General features: G+C 45.4%; 1 protein-coding gene and 1 non-coding gene across 2 annotated transcripts in view; both read right to left on the bottom strand.

The window, feature by feature from the left end:
- Nucleotides 1-10,104: 10,104 nt before the first annotated feature.
- The window catches only part of Slc30a5 (solute carrier family 30 member 5), a 33,915-nt gene continuing 20,085 nt past the window's right edge, over nt 10,105-23,934 (bottom strand). The window contains exons 11-16 of the mRNA XM_045138952.1: nt 23,346-23,503; nt 22,513-22,642; nt 19,821-20,022; nt 17,207-17,433; nt 13,823-13,951; nt 10,105-10,912 (exon numbers count right to left, since the gene is read on the bottom strand). Coding sequence (XP_044994887.1) covers nt 10,742-10,912; nt 13,823-13,951; nt 17,207-17,433; nt 19,821-20,022; nt 22,513-22,642; nt 23,346-23,503 — 1,017 coding nt within the window. The 3' untranslated portion in view covers nt 10,105-10,741. The remainder of the gene's footprint in view (nt 10,913-13,822; nt 13,952-17,206; nt 17,434-19,820; nt 20,023-22,512; nt 22,643-23,345; nt 23,504-23,934) is intronic.
- On the bottom strand, nt 10,993-11,129 carry LOC123456306. Its single transcript, XR_006634445.1, has one exon. It is a non-coding gene; the product is annotated as a small nucleolar RNA SNORA2/SNORA34 family (small nucleolar RNA).

Below are 23,934 nucleotides of genomic sequence, written 5' to 3'. Positions count from 1 at the left end.
ACAGGCAAGCGCTTAACTGCTAAGCCATCTCTCCAGCCCCATTTTGGTTATTTTGAGGTAGGGTCTCTAGCTCAGACTTACCTGGAATTCATTATGTAGTCTCAGGGTGGCTGCAAACTCATGGTGATCTTCTTACCTCTGCCTCCCAAGTGCTGGGATTGAAGGGGTGTGCCACCATGCCAGGCACAATAAAGATTTAATAATACTGAACCGTTTTTACAATGGGAATTTTTGGTAATACTTACTACAAATTAATGCTTAGTAAGCAAATACTACATGCCAGTTTTATTTTGCAAGTATTTTTTTGTTTTGTTTGACAATAGGGTGGTCTGTAGCCCAGACTGGCCTGGAAAGCCCACTGAAGTGAGGTGGACCTTGAAATCTGTGGCAATCCTCCTGCCTCAGCTTCCTGAGTGCTGGGATGACAGCTACCTTGCCTGGCTAGGACTTTCCTTTTTATTCACTTTATCTTTTATTTTTATTTTTTGTTTTTTTGAGATAGGATTTCACTCTACTCCAGACTGAGCTGGAATTAACTTTGTAGTCTCAGGGTGGCCTCAAACTCACGACAAGACTCCTACCTCTGCCTCCTGAGTGCTGGGATTAAAGGCATGTGCCACCACACCTGGTTAAAACTATTTTGTATCAGTGCAATGTATTAATTTTACACATGTAAAAGCTTATCAGCTGTTAAAGTATTGGCAAAAAAAAAAAAAAAAACACAAAAAAAAACCCCACACATTCCACTTCAGCTTTTATTGTCTGGTATCTATAAGAAAATAATCTAATTTTAAATTAGAAAACATAAAAATGCTTTCAATATAGAAGAGACTATGAGCTGGAGAGATGGCTTAGTGGTTAAGGTGCATGTCTGTGAAGCCTAAGAACTTGGTTTGAGTCTCCAGGTCCCACATCCAGATGCACACGGTGGTGCAGGTGTCTGGAGTTCATCTGTAGTGGCTGCACACACATTATCACTCTCTCTCCCTTTGTCTGTCTCTAATAAATAAATAAAAATAAGTATTTAAAAGAGAGAGAGAGAGAGTGCTGAGCATGGAGGCAGAAGTAAGATTGCCGTGAGTTCAAGGCCACCCTGAGGATACAAGTGAATTCCGGGTCAGTCTGAGCTAGATAGAGACCCTACCTCCAAAAACAAAAACCAAAACCAAAACCAAACAAACAACAACAAAAAAGAGAGACCATGTGATTTTTTAAGACAATGTTCTATAAGAATGTCTACCCCAAAATAACAAACTTTCACAGGATACCAAGCCAAAAGGACACTCAACAAATCCCAGACACAGCTGTTTAAAGCCAGTCTGAGTTAGGCTTGTCAGGTGAACGTTCATATGAGCCAGAGAGAACCAGAGCACGTTAGGTTTACAGAACTGAGCAGCACAGCCAGCTAGTGCACCAGCCCAGTGTGGTCGCTCACACCTGAGGTAGGATGACTACCGTAAGTTCAAGGCCAGCCTAGGGCTCATTGTGAGTTCCAGGTTGCCTACAGATTGAGACCCTGACTCCAAAAAAGCCAAACCAAACCAGACCGTAGCACATGACTGGTGCCTTTGTTACAATCGTGAAACTCCCCCAAAGTTAATTTTTTTTTGCAAAATTTTTTTGCTTATTTTTATTTACTTATTTGAGAGCAACAGACAGAGAGAGAAAGAGGCAGATAGAGAGAGAGAATGGGTGCTCCAGGGTCTCCAGCCACTGCAAATGAACTCCAGATGCATGCGCCCCTTTGTGCATCTGGCTTACGTGGGTCCTGGGGAATCAAGCCTCAAACCAGAGTCCTTAGGCTACATAGGCAAACGCTTAACTGCTAAGCCGTTTCTCCAGCCCCAAAGTTAATTTTTTAAAAGCACTGTTATTTATTTGAGAGAGTGAGAGAGAGACTATGCCAGAGCCTCTTGCTGCTGCAAAGGAACTGTCATCACATGCACCACATTGTGTATCTTCCTCCATGTGGGTATTGGGGTGTTGAACCCAGAATGCCTTTAACTGCTGAGCCAAGGCCCCAGCCCACGTTTCCTTCTTTTTTTTTTTTTTTTTTTTTTTTTTTTAGGAGACAGTATAGCCCAGGTTCCCCTCAAACTTGCTATGTAGTTGATGACCTTGGACTTCGGAACCAACAGGTATATGCCATCAGGACTGGTTTATGCAGTACTGGGAGACTGATGAGACTGAATTTAGGGCTTCAAGCATGCTAGGAAAGCAGTCTACCAATTGCTTCCCACCTTCCCCAAATGTGCCCTCAAAGATCCTCCTGCCTCAGAGTCCCCATGCCAGGATTACAAGCATCAAGCTCGCTTTCGATGTTATCCCTAGGATTTGACAAATATATGACATATATCTACCACTACAGTGTTATTACTGCATAGTGCCCACCTGTCAATCACGTGTGCTTCTCCTGTTCATGGTCTCTGTAAAGCCACCAACCTTTTCTTAAGACAAAGTGTAGCTGGGCATGGTGGCGCACGCCTTTAATCCCAGCACTTGGTTGGCACAGGTAGGAGGATCACTGTGAGTTCCATGCAACTTTGAGACTACACAGTGAATTCCAGGTCAGCCTGGATTAGAGTGAAACCCTACCTCGAAAATACCAAAACCTCCAGGCATGGTGGTGCACACCTTTAATCCCAGCACTTGGGAGGCAGAGCTAGGAGGACTGCTGGGAGTTCGAGGCCACCCTGAGACTACAATAATGAATTCCAGGTCAGGCTGGGCTAGAGTGAGACCCTACCTCGAAAAACAAAACAAACAAATAAAAATCCCAAAACAACAACAAAAACCTCAAAAGAAAGAAAGAAAGAAAGAAGAAAGGAAAGAAAGAGACAAAATGTGTTGTCCAGTTTTTCCTAAATTCTCGGATTCAGATGTTCACCATTATGACCCACACAAAACTAAACCAAATAAGAAGAAATATATCAAAAAATATTTTTTGGCCTGGAGAGATTGCTCAGCGGTTTTAGCACTTGCCTACAAAGCCAAAGTACCCAGGTTCAAATCCCCATTGCTCACGTAAAGCCAGATGCTCAAGGTGATGCACGTGTCTGGAGTTCATCTGCAGGGGCTGGAGGCTCTGGTGTGCTCATTCTCTCTGTGCCTCTTTCACTTACTCTTTCAAATAAATAAATAAATAAAATATTTTAGAGCTAGGTGTGGTTGTACACACCTTTATCCCAGTCCTTGGGAAACTGAGGTAAGAGGATCCCTGTGTGTTTGCGACTACATAGTGAATTCCAGGTCAGCCTGGGCTGCTTAAGTGAGACCCTACTTCAAAAAACCAAAAATTAAAAAAAAAATTTCTTTGGCTGGGCCCCGAGTGGGGGGGGCAGGGGGGAATATGGGCCCTCCAGAGCCTCTTGCTGTTGCAAATGAACTCCAGATGCGTGTGTCACATCTGAGTTTACGTGGGTACCAGAGAGCTCAACCCAGGCTGGTGAGCTTTGCAAGTAAGTCCCTTTAACTGCTGAGCTACCTTCCCATTCCCATAATTTTTATTTTTCAGTGAGAACATTTTTTTTTTTTTTTTTTTTTTTTGGTTTTTCGAGGTAGGGTCTCACTCTAGCCCAGGCTGACCTGGAATTCACTATGGAGTCTCAGGGTGGCCTCGAACTCATGGCAATCCTCCTACCTCTGCCTCCCGAATGCTGGGATTAAAGGCGTGCGCCACCATGCCCGGCTCAGTGAGAACATATTTTAAGGATGAGAAGCTGTTTTTTTTTTGTTGTTGTTGTTTGTTTGTTTTGTTTTTCCATGTAGGGCTCACTGTAGCCCAGGGTGGTCTCAAACTCATAGCAATCCTCCTACCTCTGCTTCCCAAGTGCTGAGATTAAAGGTGTGCTCCACCACACCAGTTTTTTTCTTTTTCTTTTTTTTTTCTTCCCACTGAGGTAGGGTCTCACTCTAGCCCAGGCTGACGTGGAGTCTCAGGGTGGCCTTGAACTCATGAGCCACCACGCCTGCCCAGTTTTTATTATTATTTATAAAAGCTAAAACATGTCCACCACAGTAGTACACACTTAACTATTATGGTGCTAACAGTTGCTGTTGTCAGGTTAAGAGTTGAAACATGTATTATTCGCATAGGTGAACTGGGGTCTCTTGTCCAATGTAAGTGAATGTCAGACACTTGGACCTGGTTTTATGTGGGTGCTGGGAAATCAAACCCGGGCTGGCAGACCTTGAAAGCAAGTGTGTTCAGTGGACGAGCCACCGCCTCAAGCCCCGGATTAATAGGTTTATTTTAACTTTTTTGTTTGTTTATTTATTTATTTATTTATTTGAGGGCGTGGCAGAGAGAGAGAGAGAGAGAGAGAGAGAGAGAGAGAGAGAGAGAGAGAGAATGGGCGCGCCAGAGCTTCCAGCCTCTGTAAAGGAACTCCAGACGCATGTGCTCTCTTGTGCATCTGGCTAATGTGGGTCCTGGAAATTGAGCCTTGAACCAGGGTCCTTAGGCTTCACAGGCAAATGCTTAATTGCTAAGCCATCTCTCCAGCCCCGGATTAACAGGTTTTTAAAGGCCTGTTGTGCAGCCACTGTTCTGCTCTGGTCATCAGATGTGAGTCAACGGTCACTAGCTTTTCCACCTGAGCTCTCATGGCTCAGATGAGGGTATAAATCAAAAGGTGATTGTGGGCTGGAGGGATGGCTTAGTGTTTAAGATGCCTGTCCACAAAGCCCAGGGATCAAGGTTCAATTTCCCCAGGACCCAAGTAAGCCAGAAGCTCAAGATGGCACACATGCCAGTAAGGGCCTGGAGTTTGTTTGCAGAGCCTTGAGGCCCCAGCAGACCCATTCTCTTCCTTCCTCTCAGATACATATTATTTTATTTTATTTTTTTTTAAAAAGGGTCCTGGGAAATCAAGCCTCGAACCTGGGTCCTTAGACTTCACAGGCAAGTGCTTAACCACTAAGCCATCTCTCCAGCCCTTAAAGTATTTTTTAGAAAAGCTTTTAAGGTGATTGAAGAGGGCTGGAGATATATGGTTTAGTGGTTAAAGCACTTGCCCAAGAAGCTTAAGGACCCAGGTTCAATTCCTCAGAACCCACATAAGCCAGATACACATGGTAGTGCATGCGTCTGGTGTTCCTTTGTGAAGCTTGAGGCCCTGGAGCGTACATTCTCTCCATCCCTCTCTCTTTCTCTAATAAATTAAAGACAAAAACAAAAACAAAACAAAAGGTGATGGAAGCTAGTCTTGCTGGATCACACCTGTAATCCTAATACCAGGGAGGTGAGGGGCAGGGATGTAAGGTGGAATTGGAATCTAAGCTACGATCAGAGCCTGCTTCTTTTTATTTCCTTTGAGGTAGGGTCTCACTGTAGCTCAGGCTGACCTGGAATTCACTCTGTGGTCTCAGGGTGGCCTCGAACTCACGGCGCTCCTCCTACCTCTGCCTCTGGAGTGCTGGAATTAAAGGCTTGCACCGCCATACCTGATCAGCGCTTGCTTCTAGTCTTTTAAAATTATTTTGAGAGAAAGAGGCAGATATATATAGAGAGAATGGGAGCACCTGGGCCTTCACCTGCTGCAAAGGAACTCCGGATGCATGCGCCTCCATGTGCATCTGGCTTGCCTGGGTTTTGGGGAATCCAACCTGGGTCCTTTAGTTTTGCAGGCAAGTGTTTTTACTGCTAAGCCACCTCTCCAGCTCTTAATTTTTTTTTTTTTTTTGGTTTATATTTGTTTTATTTTATTTATTTATTTGAGAGTGACAGTCAAAAAGAGGCAGAGAGAAAGAGAGAGAGAATGGGCGCGCCAGGGCCTCCATCCACTGCAAACGAACTCCAGACGCATGCGCCCCTTATGCACCTGGCTAATGTGAGTCCTGGGGAACCAAGCCTTGAACCGGGGTCCTTAAGCTTCACAGGCAAGTGCTTAACCGCTAAGCCGTCTCTCCAGCCCTATTTTTGTTTTTTACAGTAGGGTCTTGCTCTAACCCAGACTGCCTTCAGAGTGTTGGGATTAAGTTTATTACTTTTATTTATTTATTTATTTTTGAGGTAGGGTCTCACTCTAGCCCAGCCTGACCTGGAATTCACTATGTAGTCTCAGGGTGGCCTTGAACTCATGGTGATCCTCCTATCTTTGCGTCCCAAAAGTTGGGATTAAAGGTGTGTGCTACCACTCTGGTTAAACTTACTAATTTTTAAAATATTTTTATTTATTTATTTATTTTGAGAGAGGGAAAGGAGAGAGAGAAAATGGGCACTCCAGGGCTTCCAGCCACTGCAGACGAACTCCAGGTACATATGCCACCTTGTGCATCTGATTTATGTGGGTCCTGGAAAATCGAATGGAGGTTCTTTGGCTTTGCAGGTAAGTGCTTTAACCGCTAAGCCATCTCTCCAGTCCAAACTTATTAAACAGCCTTGGAAGCTGGGTGTGGTGGCGCACACCTTTAATCCCAGTACTAGGGAGGCAGACGTACTAGGATCACCAAGAGACTACATAATTAATTCTAGGTCAGCCTGGGCCAGAGCAGGACCCTACCTTAAAAAACAACACCAATAACAAAAACTTTATTAGGTTGGGTGTGGTGGCACATTGCTTTAATTATAAGCACTTGGAGGCTGAAGTAGGTGTTTGTTCTTATTTGAGTGCGACAGAGAGAGGCAGAGAGAGAGAAGAGAGAGAATGGGTGCGCCAGGGTCTCCAGCCACTGCAAACTCACTCCAGACGCGTGCGCCCCCTTGTGCATCTGGCTAATGTGGGTCCTGGGGAATCGAGCCTCAAACTGGCATCCTTAGGCTTCACAGGCAAGCGCTTAACCGCTAAGCCATCTCTCCAGCCCCCCAAAGAAGTTCTTAAAAAACTGGGCGTGGTGGTGCACTCCTTTAATGCCAGCACTGGAGGCAGAGGTAGGAGGGTCGCCGTGAGTTCAAGGCCACCCTTAGACTACATAGTGAATTCCAGGTCAGCCTAAGCTAGAGTGAGACCCTACCTCAAGAAGCCAAAAAAAAAAAGGAAAAATGAAAAAATAGTTGAGCTAGAAAGTTCACTCAGTGGGTAGGTGCTTACTTGTAAAGCCTAATAACCAGGGTTTGATTCCCCAGTACCCCCCGTAAAGCCAGAGTGGCGCATGCATCTGGAGTTCGTTTGTATGGCTGGAGGCCGAGGCGTGGCCATTCTCTCTGTTTGCAAATTAATAATTTTTAACTTAAAAGTATTTTTGGTCAGGTGTGGTGGCACATACCTTTAATCCAGCACTTGGGAAGCAGAGGTAGGAGTATTGCCCTGAGATTGCATAGTGAATTCCAGGTCAGCCTGAGTGAGAGAGTGAGAGCCTACCTCAACTAACCCCCTCAAAATTTTTTTTTAAAAATAACATATCATTTATTAGAGAGTAGCAGATAGAGAAAATGGGGTGCACCAGGGACCATTTGCACCACTGCAAACAAACTCTCGATACATGGGCCACCTTGTGCATCGGGCTTATGTGGGTACTAGGGAACTAACCTGGGTCCTTAGGCTTTGCAGGCAAGTGCCTTAGCCACTAAGCCATCTCTCCAGCCCAAATAACAATATTTTCAAAAGGCCAATTTATTTGCACGTTTGTGTTGGGGTGTGCTCCCAGCTGACTTTACATGGACGGCTGGGGAACTGAAACCAGGCCTGCACGTTTTGCTCAAGCGATTAAGAGCTGGTGAGCCACTTCCCTGTGCCTCTTACATTTTTTTTTTTTTTTTGGTTTTTCGAGGTAGGGTCTTACTCCAGCCCAGGCTGACCTGGAATTCACTATGGAGTCTCAGGGTGGCCTCGAACTCATGCCGATCCTCCTACCTCTGCCTCCCAAGTGCTGGGATTAAAGGCGTGCGCCACCACGCCCAGCTCATGTCTTCTAAAAAATATTTTTTTAGTTACTTATTTGCAAGGACAGTGAGCCAGAGCCTGTTGCCACTGCAAACAAACTCCAGGTACGGGTCCTACTTTGTGCTTCTGGCTTTATGTGGGTCCTGGGGAAACAAATCCAGGCTATCAGATTTGCAAGCAAGTGCCCCCCGCCCACTTTTTTTCGGTTGTTTGAGGTAGGGTCTCACTCTAGCCCAGGCTGACCTGGAATTCACTATGGAGTCTCAGGGTGGCCTCGAACTCATGGCAATCCTCCTACCTCTGCTTCCCGAGTGCTGGGATTAAAGAAGTGCGCCACCACGCCCGGCTTTCTTACATCTTTTTGTTCCCAAGCCCAGGAGAAGTAGATTTGAAAAGTTTATTGACTTGTAAATGGAAGGGGAGGGGCAGAGGAAGCCTCCACTAGTGATTTGCCTTAAGTTGCACAGTTTATAAGCAGCAACCAGTGAGAGAGAGAACCGGCACGCCAGGGCCTCCAGCCACTGCAAACCAGCTCCAGATGCATGCGCCCCCTTGGGCATCTAGTTTACATGGGTGCTAGGGAATCAAACTGGGATCCTTTAGCTTTGCAGGCAAACGCCTTAACCGCCAAGCCCTCTCTCCAGTCCCTGGTACTTTCAATACTGTTGTTTCCCTACTTTCTGCTTACACCCTTTAATCCTTGGCTCTTGCTTTCTCTTACCCCCATTGCTATTAGGCATATTAATTTTGCATGTGTCTATGTATGTTGATATGCCTTCTAAGGGAAATGATAAATTGAGAGAGACGGAATATGAATATATGGGTGCACCAGGGCCTCTAGCCACTGCAAAGGAATTCCAGACACGTCCCATTTCATGCATCTGGCTTTACACATATACTGGGGAGTTGAACTTGGGTCCTTTGGCTTTGCAGCAAAGTGCCTTAACTGCTAAGCCACCTCCCTAGCCCCAGAAATGAGAATTTTAACATTTTATTATCTGCTTAATCTTTTGAATGTATAAAATGTGCATTAAAGCCAGACATGGTGGCTCTTGGGAGGCAGTGAGTTTGAGGTGACCCTGAGACTACACAGTGAATTCCAGGTCAGCCTGGACTAGAGTGAAACCCTACTTCAAAACACCAAAAAAAACCAGGGGGAAAAAAAAAAAAGCCTGGCGTGGTGGCACATGCCTTTAATCCCACTACCTGGGAGGCAGAGGTAGGAGGATCGCCATGAGTTCAAGGCTATCCTGAGACTACATAGTGAATTTCAGGTCAGCCTGGGTTAGAGTGAGACCCTACCTTGAACAACCAAAAAAGAAAAAGGAAAAAAAGCATTAAAACATTATATGCAATTATTTTCCCACAACTCAATATTTTAATATACTTATATGTGTGTGTGTATGTGTGTGTGTGTATATATATATACTGAAAACTTTGGACCAAAATATATGCAGAGAAGACAAAAGATTATCAAAATGATTTATAACAAATTTCTGAAACCTCTCACATATTAAAATTTGTAAGATAAAATAGATGGGTTACTTGTCATTATTATAAATAATAAATTATAAATAAGAAAATAGTGCCTATGCTAAGTTCATCATATCAAAATTCTAAATACAATTTAAATATTCAGATGCTTATAAATACTCGTTTCTATTGGACAACATTCTTTGGTATTCATAAAGCCATATATATATATATATATTTATATGTATCAAATATACATATATTTAGCAGTCTTTTCAGACTATGTATCCACCTAAACCTGGGAGTGAAAATGTGCTATTTACCCCCATAGAAAGTAATTATAGGACATTTTGATTTCATGGTGCCCAAGTGCTATGAGACCAGTTTTACTTAAATCTTGAGAAAACTATTCTTTGATATTTCTTACATATGTACATTTTTTGAGAAATCAGAAAAAACGTCCTAACCGTGAGCAGAGAACTGCAGTATCAGTAGTTATTCGTGATTCTGTCATCTGTTGTGGTGAGGGAGGTGGGGGAAAGCCCAGGGCTACATGGGCACTTGCTTGCGGGGGGATGGGGGGGGGGTGGGGGGTGGGGGGGTGGGGAGGTGGGGGGTGGGGAGGTGGGGGGTGAGGGGGGGAGAAGCCCAGGGCTACATGGCACTCCCTTGGTCAGCGGCTTGGAGTGAGGGCCAAGCGCACAAACTCAGTGTTCTCCCTTGGAAGAAGATGACCAGGGAACGAGTGACACGGGCAAAGTTCACTGTAACTTCTTCACTCTAATGTAAAGTATTCATGTGCAAACTCTACCAAAAGTAAAAAAAAATTTATTTAACAGAGTGGTTTGTTTTGTAATACATCAAAAACTGTAAGGTTACAGTTCCCTATTCTCATTGCTCACCTCAATTTGGTGGTGCAAGTTTCTCCTAATTTAATTTACATTTAACATGGCAATACAGATTATACTTAAGGGACTTAAGTTATAATTAGAAAGCAGTTTTATATACAGAAAATCCATAAATATAGAAATTTTATTCCTATTTTGTCCTTAAGCTATGCAAAAATCAGCTCAAAACTTTTCATTTGGGTCTTGTAATAAACATGTAAATACATATTTACAGTGGAGATGCTTCCTGACAGACAGTGAAGCCAGAAGGCGTGCTGGGGTTCCCTAGAACCCATCACTGCGTCCGCTTCTGAAGACGATGCCAGACGTCATCTTCGCTTGAATGAAGATTCCTTCCACATACATAATTCAATAGAGTATTTTTCTTGTAATTAATGCGTCATTCTGCACTGAAATTTTCTTTCGAAACACTCCTTGATCCAACAGTAGGGAGCTTTAAAAGTTTTTTCTGCACTCGTGTAAATTTTTTCTGATTCTTCTGACAACATTACACACAGTTCAGTCTTCTTGGCTCATCCTGGGGGGCTCCGAGTGGCCTCACATGACGTAGGTCCCATCCCTGCAGTACTTCATGGACTCCATTTGCCTTGTCATGGCCAGGACGTCATGGGAGCCAGCGCTCAGGCCGCACACATGCTGGAAGTACGCCTCCTTTTCCACTTGAACAGTCAGGTTGTTGACCCCAGCCTCTTTAAGTATTCCTGTGACCTGTTACAAACCCAGACGTTTCAAGAACTTAGAAAAATGCATGTAGTACATGTTTTATCTTTATTTATTTATTTTTCTAGTTGTGTTTCTTCCAAATGAATTGGCCATTTCCACACACATAATGAAGATGTCACAGACAAAAGGAAGATAATCACCTTCTTGCCTTCTGTTTCAAACCAACAGCTACAGACAACAACTGGTCTTAATTTAGGACCTATATCTTTTATTATTATTACTATTTATTTATTTATTTATCGAGGTAGGGTGTTGCTCTAGCCCAGGCTGAACTGGAATTCACTATGTAGTCTCAGGGTGGCCTTGAACTCAGGGATCCTCCTACTTCTGCCTCCCAAATTCTGGGATTAAAAGCGTGCGCCACTATGCCCAGCTTTATTTTATTTAATTAATTAGTTAATTATAGAAAGACCAAAAGAGAAAGAGGGAGGGAGAATGAATGGGTAAGCTGGGGCCTCCTGTCTCTGCAAATGAACTTCAGATGTGTGTCACCTTGTACATCTGGCTTTATGTAGGTACTTGGGAATCAAACCTGGTCTAGCAGGCTTTGCAAGGATGCACCTTTAATGGCTGAGCCATCTCACCAGGTCTTCAACGTCTTTCTTCTCCTTTTTTTTTTAAACTCTATTTTTATGTATTTTTTTGAGGGAGAGAGAGAATGGGCGCTCTAGCCGCTGCAAATGAACTCCAGATGCGTGCGCCCCCTTGTGCATCTGGCTCACAGTCCTGGAGAATGGAACACATGTCCTTTGGCTTTGCAGGCAAACGCTTTAACCAGTAAGTCATCTTTCCAGCCCTCCAACTTATTTCTTGATAATGTAGTAGGAACCCAAATAGATCAGAAAATACTTCTTTTCCTCACATTAAGCCTACCTCCTAAATATTCAAACTTGAGGCTGGAGAGGAGGCTCAGGCTAAAGGCACTTGCTGGCAAAGCCTGCCAGCCTGGGCTCAATTCCCTAGCCACCTATGTAAAGGAACACAGGCGCCCATTGCAACTGCAAGAGACTCCAGAGCATACTCAAATACATGCAAATAAACAACAATCAACAATTAAGACTTGGTTATTACTTTTTGATTTTTTAAAAATACATTTATTTAAGAGAGAGAAAGAGAATGGGCACATTAGGGCCTCCGGCCACTGCAAACAAACGCCAGATGACCGCACAACCTTGAGGAGCTGGCTTACAAGGGCCTTCGGTCTTCACAGGCGAGAGCCTTACCACTAAGCCCTCTCTCTCCAGCCCACGCTTCTTTCGTCTTTTGGTTTTGGGAGATAGTGCTTTGCTCTAGCTGAGGCTGACCCGGAATTTACCATGTAGACTCAGGTAATCCTTACTTCTAACTCCTTAGTGCTGGGATTAAAGGCGTGCATCACCATACCCAGCCACGTTTTTGGTTTTTAAGGCAGAATCTCACTCTACCCCAGGCCGATCTGGAACTCGCTGTAGCTATGGCTGGCATCAACCGAACGGTGACCCTCCAATCTCAGCCTCTCCAGGTGCTACTACACGCATCAGATTTTCACAATTTCTGGATGCAAAATAAATCCAGATTAAAAATAAATTATTTAGGGCTGGGTAGTTGCTCATGCCTTTAATCCCAGCAGTTAGGAGGCTGAGGTAGAAGGATCACTGAGTTTCAGGTCAGCCTGGGGTAGAGTGAGACTTTACCTCAAAAAAAAAAAAAAAAAAAAATATATATATATATATGTGTGTGTGTGTGTGTGTGTATCTATATCTCTCTCTATATATATAGACAGAGAGAGGGAGGGAGAGCACACACACGTGTGCGCTGGAGAACTGGCTCAATAGTTAAAGGCACTTGCTTATAAAGCCTGATGTCCTGGGTTTGGCTCCCCACTGCCCATGTAAAGCCAGATGCACAGGAACACATGCATGTGGAACTCATTTGCAGTGGCAGAAAGCCCTGTCATGCCCATATTCACTGTTTCTCTTAAATTAATAAATTAAATATGAAAAGTTAACTACTGAAGAGTTCCAGGTCAGCCTTAGCTAGAGACCCTACTTAAAAATTGTGGGGAAGGGCTGGACAGATGGCTTAGCAGTTAAGCGCTTGCCTGTGAAGCCTAAGGACCCCGGATCGAGGCTTGATTCCCCAGGACCCACGTTAGCCAGATGCACAAGGGGGTGCACACGTCTGGAGTTCGTTTGCAGTGGCTGAAGGCCCTGGTGTGCCCATTCTATCTCTCTCCCTCTCTCTATCTTCCTCTTTCTCTGTCTGCTGTTCTCAAATAAATAAAAACAAACAACAACAAAAACAATTGTGGGGAAAAAGAAAAGCACGTCATGCTGTGCACAGAGCACGGCGGCACGTCTATACCCCATCATTTGTGCGCATGCAGGCGAATCAAGGCTTTTTAAGATCATTATCAGCTACATTTCAAAGTCCAGGCCAGCCTGGGTTATGAGAATATCTGAAAACACCAAGGGATGTGTGGGGAAGCTGTACCACTGAGGACTGATTTTTTTCCTTTTTCTGTGTAGGGTCTCACTGTAGCCCAGGCTGACCTGGAACTCATTCTGTAGTTCTAGGCTGGCTTCGAACTCACAGTGACCCCCTCTGCTTCCTGAGTGCTGAGATTAAAAGGTGTGGGCCACCAGGTTCGGCTTCATTGATATGTTTTGGGTGTTTTTTTTTTTTTTTGAGGTAGGGTCTCACTCTGGCTCAGGCTGACCTGGAATTCACTATGTAGTCTCAGGGTGGCCTCAAACTCACGGCTCTCATCCTACCTCAGCCTCCCGAGTGCTGGGATGAAAGGCGTGTGCCCCCGCGCCCGGCTTTGATTGGTGTTTTTGAGAGCTAGTGAATACTGGCAATATAACGACACAGACAACTTTGTGTATGAGTTGCTTGAAAACAAAAGGTCATTACCTGCTGCACTATTCTTTGCTCCAGCACGTCAGATGTCACCTGTATATGAATTGTCCCTGCCACAATACTGGCTGAGTGACGCCAAAAATGAGGGTCTCGGTAGGATATTAATCCTTCAATTTTCTGTATCTGTCAAACAAAAGAAGTGGTAGAAATGTTCTTAACCACACATTCCTTTATCTAGGAAACATGAAGCTGACTGACAAAGAAGATAATGAGGAGAGGCTAGAGAAGTGGGAAGACACGGGATATGGATCGCTAGCCTGAAATAAAGCTGTCTTCCACCGAGAACAGACTGCCTGCTCTGCACGTCACCGGGGACGGCAGTTTGAAAGAGCGTGTCCCCACAGACTCAGGCGTTGGAGTGCTAACCCCTGCTGGTGGTGCTAGCCAAGGCTCTGGAACTTCACGAGGGGAAGCCGGGGGAGGACCCAAGCTTTTTCAGCCCTGTCCTACTGGTTCTGTTTCCTCCCTGCCGAGGTGAAGACGTCATGGCGCCTGTCTGCCTCGCCAGGCCTTCCTTCCCCGCCATAACGGACAGTTTCCCTCAAGCCTATAAGCAGAAAATATATCCTTTCCTTCCTTAAGTTATTTATACTCAGGCATTTTGTCTTCCCAACAAGAGACTTTGCCCACTCTCAAAAGGACCTGGGCATATTAGCGAGCCGTATGGTTTCCATTCCACTGGCACACATGTTGTTATACAGACAGGACACGTGTAAAAGAGACCCGCAGTATTCGACAGCAGACTGGTTACTTCACTGACAACCCGTCTAATGCTTTTACACTGTCATTAAACATGTATGACGTGGCGGGCGTGGTGGCACACAAACGCCTTTAATCCCAGCACCCAGAAGATAGAGGTAGAAGGATCACCGTGAGCTGGAGGCCTCCATGAGACTACACACTGAATTCCAGGTCCTACCTAGAAAAACTGAGCTTGTGAAACCCCACCTCAAAAAACCAAAAACCCCACCAAAATAAAGGTGGGTTTGGTAGCTCACACCTTTAATGCCAGTGCTTGGGAAACAGAGGTAGGAGGATTGCTGTGAAGTTGAGATCACCCTGAGAATACACAGTGAATTTCAGGTCAGTCTAGACTAGAATGAGACCCTACCTTGAAACACAAACAAAAAAGCTTAGCAGTCAAGGCACTTGCCTGCGAAGCCTAACAACCCTGCAGAAGGACTGCAGATGCATGTGCCACTTCGAACCCCTGGCTTTGTGTGGACACTGAGTCAGGTTGTGAGGCTCAGCAGGCAAGGGCCTCTGCAGCAGAGCCTATCGTCCAGCCCTTGTGTGTGACTTTTGTGCCAGGGCTGAACTGGTGGCTGAGTGAACTGTGTGATTTTACAGTCACAGAAAAGGCTCCAGCTACCTACTGCGCTAATTCCATACATGTTTCTTTGTTTTGTCTTTTTTTTTTTTTTGGTTCATTTTTTATTTATTTATTTGAGAGCGACAGACATAGAGAGAAAGACACATAGAGGGAAAGAGAGAGAATGGGCGCGCCAGGGCTTCCAGCCTCTGCAAACGAACTCCAGACGCGTGCGCCCCCTTGTGCATCTGGCTAATGTGGGACCTGGGGAACCGAGCCTCGAACCGGGGTCCTTAGGCTTCACAGGCAAGCGCTTAACCGCTAAGCCATCTCTCCAGCCCTGTTTTGTCTTTTCGTTACCACTTTTAATATTTTTGTTTTATTTAAAAAATATTTTTATTTATTTACAAGCAGAGAGAAGAAAATATAAATGACTATGAATGTGAACACCAGGGCCTCCTGCCACTGTAAGCAAACTCCAGACACGTTCAACATTGCCCCCCGCTGGACACGGGGAGTGGGCAATCGAACCCAAGCCACCAGGCTTTGCAAGCAAGTGCTTTTAATCACTAAGCCATCTCTCCAGTCCTGAAATTTTTCTTTTAAAGGATTTTTTCCCGGCCTGGTGGCACACGCCTTTAATGCCAATACTGGGGAGGCCGAGGTAGGATCACTGTGAGCCCGTGGCCACCGTGAGATGACATAGTGAATTCTAGCTCAGCCTGGGCTACAGGGAGACCCCACCTTGAAGGAAAAAGAGAAAAAGAAAGGATTTTATTCTCACCAGCTACTAGTTTGTGCGTTTGTACTGATGTGTTTATTTGTTAAGTGTGCATGGGTTCTCCAGGCCTCTTGCAGCTGCAAATTAACACCAGACCCTTGAGCTACCTTTTGCTTATTAATTTATGCAGGTAGTTGGGGAACTGAATCAAGGCCAGTAGGCTTTAACTGATAAGCCATCTGTGTTGCAAACTGGGTGTGGTAGGCAGGGGTAGGAGGATTGTTTTGAATTCAAGGTCAGCCTGTGCTAGAGTGAGATCCTACCTTGAAAAAAAAAAAACAACAACAAAAAAAGCGCATTATTTTGGGACAGGTTCTCATTGTACCCAAGATGACCTGGAATTCATTATGCCCAGAATGGTCTTGAACCCAGGGTGATACTGCCTCAGCCCCTCGAGGGTGAGGTCACAGGCTTCAGCCAGCACACCTGGCTTCCCCCAACTCTTTCAGTTAAGTGCTGTCTTTTTTGAGGTAGGGTCTCCCTCTAGCCCAGGCTGACTTGAAATTCAGTATGTAGTCTCAGGCTAGCCTAGAACTCACAACCATCCTCCTACTTCTATGTCCCAGGTGCTGGGATTACAAGCCTGTGTCAAGTCTTGTTTAAATGTAGAGGGCAATACTGCGCTATCTATGTGCCCCTCCCCTTGCAAACCCAACGGAAAGAAAGTGAATGGATTAGAAAATCAGAACCGTGCTCTATTTTTCCTTTTCTTTGTCCGCCGGCATATGAGGCACATGCTTTGTAGGAAAATGATACCCTTAGCCCTCCTTTTACTGTGCCAGACAGGGTCTTAACAGTTGTCCAGGCTGGCCTACGACTGCTGATCCTTTTACCTCAGCACACACTGCAGCTGAGATTGTCCGCTGTGCCTCCTGGTCTTCCTTCCTTCCTCCCCCCCCCTCTCCCTCCCTCCCTCCCTCTCTCTCTCTATTTTTTTGGTTTTTCGAGGTAGGGTCTCAGTCTAGCCCGGGCTGACCTGGCACTCGCTGTCTGTCTCAGGGCAGCCCTGCACTCTTGCGATCCGCCCTCCACTCCCGCGTGCCGGGATTACAGGTGGCCCCACGCCCGGCTGCTGCGTTGTCTTTACGTTCTTAAAGTCAGACTGCATTTCCTTCATGCTACTTATCAGGCCAACTTATCTACTCGACGCGCTAGCTTTGAAAGAAAACGCACTAAGATGAACGGGGCGAGTGTGAAGAGCTGGAGGCCAGCCCGGCACAGAGTGCGAGCGAGCTTGGACGAGACGGAACAGAACAGGGAAGCAGCGAGGCGGCGGCCACAGCACCTTCTCTAGGGCCGTCTGCAGCTCTCCCTCGTACTCGGGCGGCAGCCTCAGAAGCAGGACTTGGCAGGCGTCCTTGATCAGCGGGACAACACTGAGAAATATTAATACAGCAATAAAAAGAGAACACAGAGGGTCGGCAATGAACCATCCGAACTGGTCTATGAGAACTGTGGATACAATCACACCAATACTTCCAAGTGTATCTGCCAAAACGTGTAGAAATACACCTAGGAGTAAAACAGAGAAGGACATTAAACTGAGGTTCCTCTTGGAGCACTTCTTTTCCTCGCAGTGCCCAGAGCTCTATGTGTGCTGGCAATATTTCCACTGGACCATATGCCCACAACCCTTGAAGCAAGTCTTGACATGACCGAAAATACTTACATCAATTAGTGTAAGTAATTCAGCAGACAAAAGGAGTATATCCCCAATTTTTTATAGTACAATAAACAGCTCCAGTGTTTTCTAAGTCAAATTTCTATAATAATAGATCAGTGTTTCCCCCGCAACTAAAGTAAGTGTACAATTTAAAAATATTTTTTGTTCATTATTTATTTATTTGAGAGTGACAGACACAGGGAGAAAGACATAGAGGGAAAGAGAGAGAATGGGCGCACCAGGGCCTCCAGCCACTGCAAACGAACTCCAGACACGTGCGCCCCCTTGTGCATCTGGCTAACGTGGGACCTGGGGAACCGAGCCCCGAGCCGGGATCCTTACGCTTCACAGGCAAGCGCTTAACCGCTAAGCCATCTTTCCAGCCCAAGTATACAATTTTAAATGTAAAAGACCTTATAATAATTTATTTAAGAAGGACATTTAGGGGATGGGGAGATGGCTCAGCAGATAGAAGTGCTTTTGCTTGCGAAAGCCGGATGGTTTAGATTCAATCCCCATACCCACGTCAAGCAGAATGTCACACACCCATCCATCCACACACAACGCATGAGTAAAAAACATTCTAAAACTGGAAATCGGGCTGGAGAGATGGCTTAGCCATTAAGCGCTTGCCTGTGAAGCCTAAGGACCCCGGTTCGAGGCTCGGTTCCCCAGGTCCCACGTTAGCCAGATGCACAAGGGGGCGCACGTGTCTGGAGTTCGTTTGCAGAGGCTGGAAGCCCTGGCGCACCCATTCTCTCTCTCTCCCTCTACCTGTCTTTCTCTGTCTGTGGCTCTCAAATAAATAAATAAAAAATTAAAAAAAAAAATCTAAAACTGGAAATCTATGAACAAGCACATTTTCTCTCGTTTCCGCGGTGCTGGGACCAAACCCCAGGGCTTCTTTCACCGAAGGCAACTGCTCCACCGGTGACAGCTTCAGCTCTTTCACTTCCTCTGAAGCAGTGTCTCGGTCGAGCCCAGGCTGGGCTGGGACTCACTCTGTAGCCCTAGGCTGGACTCGAACTCATGGCAATGCTCCTACCTCAGCCTCTCAAGTAGCATTCTGGAATGGGAGGCATGAGCCACCACAGTTGGCTCCTTTTCCTTTTCAGTTCTCTTATTCAATGGCCCCCACGACCCCCCAAGAGGGTCTTGCTCTGGACCAGGTTGACCTGAAATTCACTATGTTGTCTCAGGGTGGCCTCGAACTCACGTGATCCTACCTCTTGCCTCACCGAGTGCTATGCGCCACCAGGCCCGGCTTCTGTCACAGAACTTTAACAGCATAAAACACCGCCTCTAGGGCTGGAGAGATGGCTTAGCGGTTAAGCGCTTGCCTGTGAAGCCTAAGGACCCCGGTTCAAGGCTCGGTTCCCCAGGTCCCACGTTAGCCAGATGCACAAGGGGGCGCACGCGTCTGGAGTTCGTTTGCAGTGGCTGGAAGCCCTGGCGCGCCCATTCTCTCTCTTTTCCTCTATCTGTCTTTCTCTCTGTGTCTGTCGCTCTCAAATAAATAAATAAATAAAAATTAAAAAAAAACAAAAACAAAACAAAACACCGCCTCTGGGTCCAGTGTTTCAGACAGCAGCCTGCAGAACATACTCAGCACCGGAACTTCGGAGCTCTTCCCTAGTGACTTCCTCCCCACCCCCAGGCACTACTGGACTTCGTGTCTACGAACCACATCAGAACTCAGCAGTCAGAGCCATGCGGCCATTCCCTGCGGCTGCTCTGTCTCCCTGGGCATTCGTCCTCCACGTTCACCCTGCTGATGCCTACATTAATCTGCCTCCTCTTTCCTTCCTCCATGTGTTCTGCATTGCACGTTTTTCCTTCCCCTCCCTCTTCCAGTGCTCTGCAGCCTTCGGCGTGTTAGGCAAGCAGTCCACCGCTGAGCTACATTTGTAGTTCACTTCTTTTTAAAATTCTGAATGTTTTCTTTTACTCACATGAACGCAGGTATTTTCTTTATAACATGAATTCAAGTATTTTAAAGTTACACACTGCTTATAACAAAAGTATCACTTGGGTGTGGTGGGGCTCAGGAGGCGGAGGTAGGAGGATCGCTGAGAGAGAGTCTGAGGCCACCCTAAGACTGCACAGTGAATCCCAGGCCAGCCTGGGCTACAGTGAGACCTTACCATGGGGGAGGGAGGGCGTATTTATCAAGAATAAACCAGCGCAGGACTCGGAACACCGGGGAGAGGACAAGCAGTGCCTTGCCACGACTCACCCCTCATGTTGGCATTCATGCCTCCACCTGTGGGTCCGTGGCTGTGCCCGTGCCCGTGGTCACTGTGTCCATGTGCATGGTGAGAGTGGCCATGCTCAGATGAGTGGCAGCTTCCTTGAGAGGCCCCATGGCTGTGGCTGTGGGCATGGCTAAAGGCACAGATGCCAATAAGGTTGACTACCAGCCCTCCAACTGAGACTGGCTAGGAAAAAGGAGAAAAGGAAACATTTAATCTCGTAATTTAAAATAAGCTTGTCGTCTTATTTCTCATACAGGTATATGTTTCTCTTTACCTTTTTTAGAGACAGTGAGTGAGCAGGAGAGAGAATTGGTATGCCAGAGCCTCAGTCACTGCAATCAAACTCCAGATGCTTGTGCCACCTAGTGGGCATGTACGACCTGGTGCTTAACCTTTGTGCATCTGGCTTATGTGGGATCTGGAGAGTTGAACATGGGTCCTTAGGCTTCGCAGGCAAGCATCTTAACCACTAAGCCATCTCTCCAGCCTTCTATTTACATTTTTAATATTTTATTTATTTGTGAGAGAGAGAAAAAAAAAGTGAGTACACCAGGGCCTCTAGCCCTGCAAAAGAACTCCAGATGCATGTAACAGCTTGTGCATCTGACTTATGTGGGTACTGGGGAATTGAACCTAGGTTCTTTGGCTTTGCAAGCAAGTGTTTTAACTGCTAAGCCGTCTCTTCAGCCCTCTGTTCATGTTTTAACAAATATTTAATTATTTAAGAGCAAGAAGCAAGTATATAGAGGGTGGAGAGAGGGGGGAGAGAAAACGGGCATTCCAGGGCCTCTGACCAATGCACACCATAGATGAATGTACCATCGTGTGCATCTGGCTTTACATAGGTGCTGGGGAATTGAACCTGTGTCATTAGGTATAACAGGCAAGTGCCTTAACCATTGAGCCATCTCTCCAGCCCTGGTTTTAGAATTTCTAGGGGGGTGGGGGGGAAACAGTTTGAAGGCAACAACTGTTAACAGATTTGGCATCCCAAGGGGGTCCTGGCCTGATCAGCTATGATAAACATTAAAGAACTCATTTCTTGTGAACGAGAAGCTACCAGAGGTTGACTAAAAAAAAAAAAAAACAAAACACTGCACATGAACTCTGGAGGCATGTGTGACTTTTGCATCTGGCATTACGTGGGTACTAGGAATGGGATCTGGCCTGGCAGGCTTTGCAAGCAAGCACCTTTAATTCCTCGTTTTCCTATTAATGTAGATACAGAAAGTAAAGAGTTGCTGGGTGTGGTGGCACACACCTTTATTCCCAGCACTCAGGAGGCAGTGGTAGGAGGAATGCTTGCTGTGAGTTCGAGGCCACCCTGGACTTTATAGTGAATGCCAGGTCAGCCTGGGCTAGAGTGAGACTCTACCTCGAAAAACCAAAAATAAACAAATAAAAACAGAATCTTGGTCTTTGAGTAGTCTCTCTACTTGAGTAACCTGCTGCCTCTTTGGCAGTATAGTTAAACTTTTACTATTGTTTTGCTCTTAAAAGTGTTTTGCTGCTTAAAAATAAATAAAAAAATAGAATCTTGAAACAAAAGCAATATATTTTCATAAAGAAATCTGTATGTATTCTAATAGAACTTACTTTAAGATATGAGAGAAAAGGATTAAGTCTCAGAGTCAGCAGTAATAACGTAAAATAATAAAATGTATGTTTTTCAAGGTAGGGTCTCACTCTAACCCAGGCTGACCTGGAATTCCCTATGTAGACTCAGGGTGGTCTCGAACTCTCAGCGATCTTCCTGCCTCTGCCTCCCGAGGGCTGGGATTGAAGGCGCGCACCCTGCGCCCGGCTCCACTGTGTCCTGTCTCTACCCTTGCAGGGTTAGGTTTCAGGGACTCGGTGTCTGTCAGAAGCCACACAAGAGTCACCAGCACGGAAGCCGGACATACTGTTTTCTCCACACACGTGTGACGACTTCGAAGTGTGATTAGACCTGTAAGGGGTTAACAAACTGGCCTCACACTAGTCTTGAATTTATGATCCTCCTGTGTCTACCTCTCCTAAAGGCGTGGGTTATAGACAGTCATCATGCTGCCTCGTTTTAAAATTCCTTTAAACGTTACGGCAAGGGAGATAGCTTAGCCATCACAGGTGCTTTCTAGCAAAGCTGGCCAGCTGGAATTTGATTTCCCAAGTCCCCATGTAAAGCCAGATACAAGAAGAAGTGCATACAGCTTGAGTTCATTTGCAGCAGCAGGAGGCCCTGATATGCATGCACACACATGCACACCAATAAGAAAACATATAAGAAACTTTAGAATTATCTATCTACGTATTCTTCCTATAAGGTTTTCAAACTATAGTTAACTGCAGGTTAAAAAAAGTGCAGAAAGTGAAACCGTAGGAGGGGGAGAGGCAATGGAGCAAGAAGGAAGTCATGTAAAACTTTGCAACACAACGAGACTTTTAGCAGGTGTGGCGGCACACACCTTTAGCCCCAGCATTTAGGAGGCGCAGGTTGGAGGATCACTGTAAGTTCGAGACAAACCTGGGACTACACAGTTCAAGGTCACCCTGGGCCAAGACTCCACCTCCAGAAACAAAAAACAACTAAAAGAGACATTCCTAGCTTGGTAGCTCCAGCAAACCACTAGGAGGGAAAAAGCCATGTAAGCTTCTTTGTTTCTTATTTTTTTAAAAAAATGGAAAAGTACTTACTGTTAACATGTTTGTGTCTAACTCCGGAGGGTCAATCAATCTCGTCACTGACTCCATAAATACAAAAAAAGCTATTACTATCAGAAAAAGTCCATTAATAAGTCCAGACAGAATTTCTATTCGGCCATACCTAAAAACACAGAAGAGCTTTTAGAAAAAAAAGCAAGTAGTTCTAAAGTACAAACATTAAGCTAGAAAAAAGTCTACTACTAAATAATAATAAAAACTTATCAAGAGTTAAAGTACTGTATCAATGCTGGAAAGCCATTTCCACATACATACTTGTTGACATTTCTGATTTACAAAGTCCTTTGGTATCCCTCTTACAAAAAGCCTTGCTTAATTTCTTAGCAATGACATCTTTTCCTCTCCTTTGAACCCTTGGTGTGCTCTGCATCTATCATGGCATACAGATTCTGACTGTACCAAAATTGTTTCTATTTTTGGTTCACCCACCTTTCAGAAAGTAAATAATTGAGAATAAGATATTTTTACATGTACACACTTGAAATTCTGAATACTCTTCTTATAGGAAAGAGCTACCATGCATGTTCCACTGCCCCAAAGAAACATGCCAAGCAAAAATGAAAAGATTTTAAGTAATCATTTCTTCTCTGTAGACATCATAAAGAATAACCTTGAACTCACTGCTATTCAGGACTTCTCAAATTCCTAGCTCTTATCAACTACAAATTAAAGCAGAATAAAAACCTGGAAATGAGCCAGGTTAAAAGTAAACAAGTACTACAATTTTACTCTGGAGGCAGGATGTGCGCTGCAGGCTCTGTCGCTGTGGCGTCGGCATACGAAAGGGCGCTGCGTAGGATGCTTACCCATAGGAGAAAATCCGAGTTGCTTTCCACCGACTCATGAGGGCAGCAAACAGACCCATGACCAGGGCCGAGCAGTCAAAGAGCATGTGAAAGCCATCCGAGATCAGGCCTAGACTATTGGTCAGCACTCCATAGAACAACTCCACAAAGGTAAAAAGCTAAGAAGTTTACAAAACATGGAAGGAGTTTATCAGGAAGGTGCTTCACGGGAAATTTATCAGATTATAAAAATCAACCTTTGGTTACCTAACCTTCCTTGAAGATGTGCTTAGAGCCTCCTTCTTCAAATAACTGCCACTTATCCTAGAACGCGTATTCCATATGGATCTTAAGGAACTAAGCTAAATCTGATGTACCCACTTCATAAACTACTGGAAAGGAGGCAATTTTATCTGCTGTCTGAAATCCAATACACAAGGCAGCCGGGCGGCAGGGCAGAGGCCGAAGGCACTACCTGCAAAGCCTGCGAGCACGGGCTCAATGCCAGCCACCCGCATGGTGTGCTCGCGACAGGAGGACAACTGCCACGTGCGCACCGCACCCTCCCCACACGCCCACGGCACACACACGACGTCTACAAAGCCCACAC

This window comes from Jaculus jaculus, chromosome 20, assembly GCF_020740685.1.
Source record: "Jaculus jaculus isolate mJacJac1 chromosome 20, mJacJac1.mat.Y.cur, whole genome shotgun sequence".
Classification (NCBI taxonomy): Eukaryota; Metazoa; Chordata; class Mammalia; order Rodentia; family Dipodidae; genus Jaculus; species Jaculus jaculus.
Note: the sequence above shows the minus strand (reverse complement) of the source record. Positions and strands in the feature narration are given on the sequence as shown.